Raw genomic sequence first — 3,994 nt, forward strand, 5'->3', positions numbered from 1 at the left:
GGTAAAATGACGAGCACAACAAAAGGTTCGAATTGTATTGCTGTGGTATCGTGGAACACAGCATCTTCTCGACACAGAGAGTGTTCGTATTTCGTGGGCAGGCGGGGATTATGCTAATGTGTTACCCAGTGACGTAGATCGGTAACAGGCAGAAGATTCGAAAATATAACGACTCGTTAAGGCGATTCTGAGTCGACTCTTTCTTTTGAGAGACAATATCTTTATTTATCATGCACTTTTTTGATTAACAACTTTGCTGACTGTTTACATTGAAGGATAGCTACCTTACAAACCCCATATGACCTGCTACTAACTCTCAGTTAAAACTCCCTTCCACATTCCTCTGTCATATTATCCCAATTTGTACATTAGGCATATTATCCCTACAGCATGATGTATAATCCCAAATGATGCATATGATGTACATCACAGAATTCTTCTACATATTGGGAGGGCAAAGCTGACATGGAGAGCCTCCAAAGGATCTATGGTATCTCTTTCCCTGATCCTAAGATGCTGAAAGAATGGGAGAAATTCCAGGAAGAAGCCAAGAACAGGGATCATCGCAAACTAGGAAGGGTATGTGCAGATGTGTGAAAATGTACATGCATACGTGATCAAAGCCCACCACTCATCTGAAATAGGTAATGGATTTCTACTATAAACCATGTTACCGTAAATGCAGGTACTGTTTACAGATAAGCCAGAAATGTACATGAAATATGTAGCAGGAAAATGTATTCATACAATGGCCCCCAAGAATACGCAAAATGCGCTTCAGTGGTAATCCTTGTCTATGGATTATGTAAATCATACCTTATTTAAATACTTTGATGACAGGAATTAAATATACTAATGGTGCACAGTTATTTACGAGTTATTGTAAAAAATTACAATAACTCGTAAATTAAAAAGAAAAAAGTCTTAATCAAAAAGTCTTTCACACACTACAGTCCTTACTGACCACCAACTTTTGAATGGTAATGTAATTAAATCACAAATCCAGCAGCAACATGTATGCGCATCCGCACAACTGGAAGTGAATAATTATAAAAGTCAGCAGTGTGCAAATTAATACAAAAAAGCCACTTTCCACTGAACATTTGGGGGACAAAACTGCTCACACTGGAGAACATGTGGACATTTTGATGTGCTAATGACTCAGCCAGCATCTCATTTGATGCACTGTAGGGAGTCTCGAATCTGTGGTGACTGAAGACAGGTCTGATAGGTGGGCTGGGTGGGGAGAGAACGGGGACTGTGCACATAAAGAAGGCAGATGTCTGTCTCCTTAATGTGCCATCTGTTCATGGGCATGCTGATGGGTGCACAGGGAACACTTTGTCACAACAAAAGCAAGAGCATAATCAGCCATTTGTCCTATTTTTTGTCTCTCTTGCTCATTTGAACTTCTCATTCTTTTCCTTTGTATCCTCCTGTATTCTCGTTTAGATTTCTGACTCGTATAATAATTGTTTCTCTCACCTTTAATGTTTTACACACACACTCTCTCTCCCCGCTTTTGTCTTTCCAGGAGCAAGACTTGTTTTTTTTCCACGACCTCAGCCCGGGTAGCTGTTTCTTTCTGCCTAAAGGAGCCTACATCTATAATACGCTGATCGAGTTTATTAGAGTGAGTTTCCCACCCTTTTTGAATTCATAGTTCATTCTGTTACTACAGAGCCAATATCATCCATTTAAAAAATTACAATAGCTGGCAAAACAAGGATGTGATGTGGAGCAGGGTTTGCAGAGGTCTATTAGGATATGCTAAATTGCATTTTATGGATGTCATGGTTCAGTAGACCATGTAATGGATAGGTTGGTCCACTTCAAGGACCCCATTAATGATTGTGAGCCAACTGCTTGAATATTTATGCATTTTCACAGACCATTTTTGTTGCACTGTTCTAACTTTTGTTGTGTAGAGTGAATACAGAAAGAGGGGATTCCAGGAAGTGGTCTCACCGAACATCTACAACAGCAAACTATGGCAAACCTCAGGACACTGGCAGCACTACAGCGAAAACATGTTCTCCTTTGAGGTGGAGAAGGAGATCTTTGCTCTCAAGCCCATGAACTGCCCTGGACACTGGTACAAAATCTTTCTGTATTCACTGCAACAGAAGTTTTGAGGTGTTGTTAATTGTAACAGGCATTGACAGTATCCCCGAATGCAAAAAGTTAAGCAAAGGGAATAATTTTTTGCAAGATTTTTCTTTATGTAAACATGTTCCTTATTTGGCAGTCTGATGTTTGACCACCGGCCGCGCTCTTGGAGGGAACTGCCTCTGCGTTTGGCTGATTTTGGGGTCTTGCACCGTAATGAGTTGTCTGGAGCTCTTACTGGCCTGACCAGAGTCAGACGTTTCCAACAAGACGACGCGCACATCTTCTGCTCTATGGACCAGGCAAGTTACTTTGGAATAAATTATGCTTTTTTGTGACTTGCTATTTAGGGTTCCCTTTTTACAATTTCTATTGTACATGTAAATGTGTCGGGTTATGCTCTTTAAGCCATGGAAATGTGTTGGTTTAAAGGTGTGGAACCCCTATATTTTTCAGTGTGTTAAAGGACTATGTTCGATTCACAAGCCTATTAATGATTGCATTTAAGGGGTCATTATTCTCCTCATCTTACCTCCTTACCCATTTTCCTATCTAACAGATCGAGTCTGAGATAAAGGGTTGCCTGGACTTCCTACGTACAGTGTATGATGTGTTTGGCTTCACCTTCAAATTGAACCTTTCCACCAGGCCAGAGAAGTTTCTAGGAGAACCTGAAGTGTGGGACCAGGCTGAGAAGGTAAAATGTGACACTTTCCATAAACACAAAAAGAACATAAGCAAATAAATGCACATACAGTACTGTTCAAAAGTTTGGGTTGGTAAGAATTCAATCATGCAGATCTCGTCTAGTTTGACTTCATTAAGCCCTTGTTAATTGTTTTAGCAACTGGAGAACAGCCTGAATGATTTTGGAGAGAAATGGGTTCTGAATCCTGGTGATGGAGCTTTCTATGGACCAAAGGTGCAACTGGATAAATAAAGCATAGTATGAAATATGTACATTTAGGAAATGACTTTACACTCAAAATTTTTTTTTTGTGATTCAGATTGATATTCAGATAAAGGATGCCATTGGCAGGTATCACCAATGTGCCACCATTCAGCTGGACTTCCAGTTGCCTATTCGCTTCAATCTTACATTTGTGAGGTATGTTTACTCAAGTAAACATTACATGTTTTCCTGAGTAAAATAATAAGAAAATATGAAAACCTGAGAGAACATCCAGAGCCATCTCTGTTCCCTGCACAACAGTGACATTTTGTGGTTATATTTGATTACTACACTCCTCCTGCATTTTTAACTGTGCAAGTTGCTGACTTTGTAACTCAAACTTTGTCTCTCTTCAGCCATGATGGCGATGACAAGAAGAGACCTGTGATCATCCACAGAGCGATTCTGGGTTCAGTGGAACGCATGATCGCCATCCTGACTGAAAACTATGGGGGAAAGTGGTACGGCTTAGGAAGGGGACTCTCACATGATGATGTTTAGTCACACACCATATGTGCACATACCAAATTCTCCTGCTTTTGTTTCCCACAGGCCACTGTGGCTGTCCCCACGTCAGGTGATGGTGGTTCCTGTAGGACCCACTTGTGATGAGTACGCCCAGAGAGTACGTTCTGCTCGCTATTTCCCATGCACTAGTAGCTGTTAGCTCTGATTCCAGCACAAACATTGTTATCAAAAACAATCCCTTGTCAATCTCAGGTACAACAGGAGTTCCACAAGGGAGGGTTGATGACGGATGTGGATCTGGACCCAGGCTGCACCCTGAACAAGAAGATCAGGAATGCTCAGTTGGCTCAGTACAATTTCATTTTAGGTGAGTGATCCTGCATAACGTTTAAAGGCAGGGTAGGTGATTTGGTTCAAAAATTTTTTTTGTTATGCTGGTTTAAAGTCTCTTTACATCCCGATAGC

At 40.8% G+C, this 3,994-nt stretch overlaps 1 protein-coding gene across 3 annotated transcripts in view; it reads left to right on the top strand.

The window, feature by feature from the left end:
• LOC107755726 (threonine--tRNA ligase, cytoplasmic) overlaps nucleotides 1-3,994 on the top strand; it is a 22,395-nt gene that overhangs the window by 10,000 nt on the left and 8,401 nt on the right. The window contains exons 9-18 of one of the 3 annotated variants that reach the window (XM_016572610.1): nucleotides 433-579; nucleotides 1,535-1,633; nucleotides 1,929-2,095; nucleotides 2,249-2,411; nucleotides 2,669-2,806; nucleotides 2,954-3,031; nucleotides 3,117-3,217; nucleotides 3,418-3,522; nucleotides 3,614-3,686; nucleotides 3,782-3,926. The exons of the other annotated variants lie outside the window; for them this stretch is intronic. Of the exons in view, the coding sequence (XP_016428096.1) occupies nucleotides 433-579; nucleotides 1,535-1,633; nucleotides 1,929-2,095; nucleotides 2,249-2,411; nucleotides 2,669-2,806; nucleotides 2,954-3,031; nucleotides 3,117-3,217; nucleotides 3,418-3,522; nucleotides 3,614-3,686; nucleotides 3,782-3,904 (1,194 nt within the window). The 3' untranslated portion in view covers nucleotides 3,905-3,926. Of the gene's footprint in view, nucleotides 1-432; nucleotides 580-1,534; nucleotides 1,634-1,928; nucleotides 2,096-2,248; nucleotides 2,412-2,668; nucleotides 2,807-2,953; nucleotides 3,032-3,116; nucleotides 3,218-3,417; nucleotides 3,523-3,613; nucleotides 3,687-3,781; nucleotides 3,927-3,994 lie in introns of those variants that run through there. 3 annotated transcript variants of the gene reach the window in all.

The sequence above is a fragment of the Sinocyclocheilus rhinocerous genome, unplaced genomic scaffold (genome assembly GCF_001515625.1).
Source record: "Sinocyclocheilus rhinocerous isolate Xijiao unplaced genomic scaffold, SAMN03320098_v1.1 scaffold171, whole genome shotgun sequence".
Taxonomy (NCBI): Eukaryota; Metazoa; Chordata; class Actinopteri; order Cypriniformes; family Cyprinidae; genus Sinocyclocheilus; species Sinocyclocheilus rhinocerous.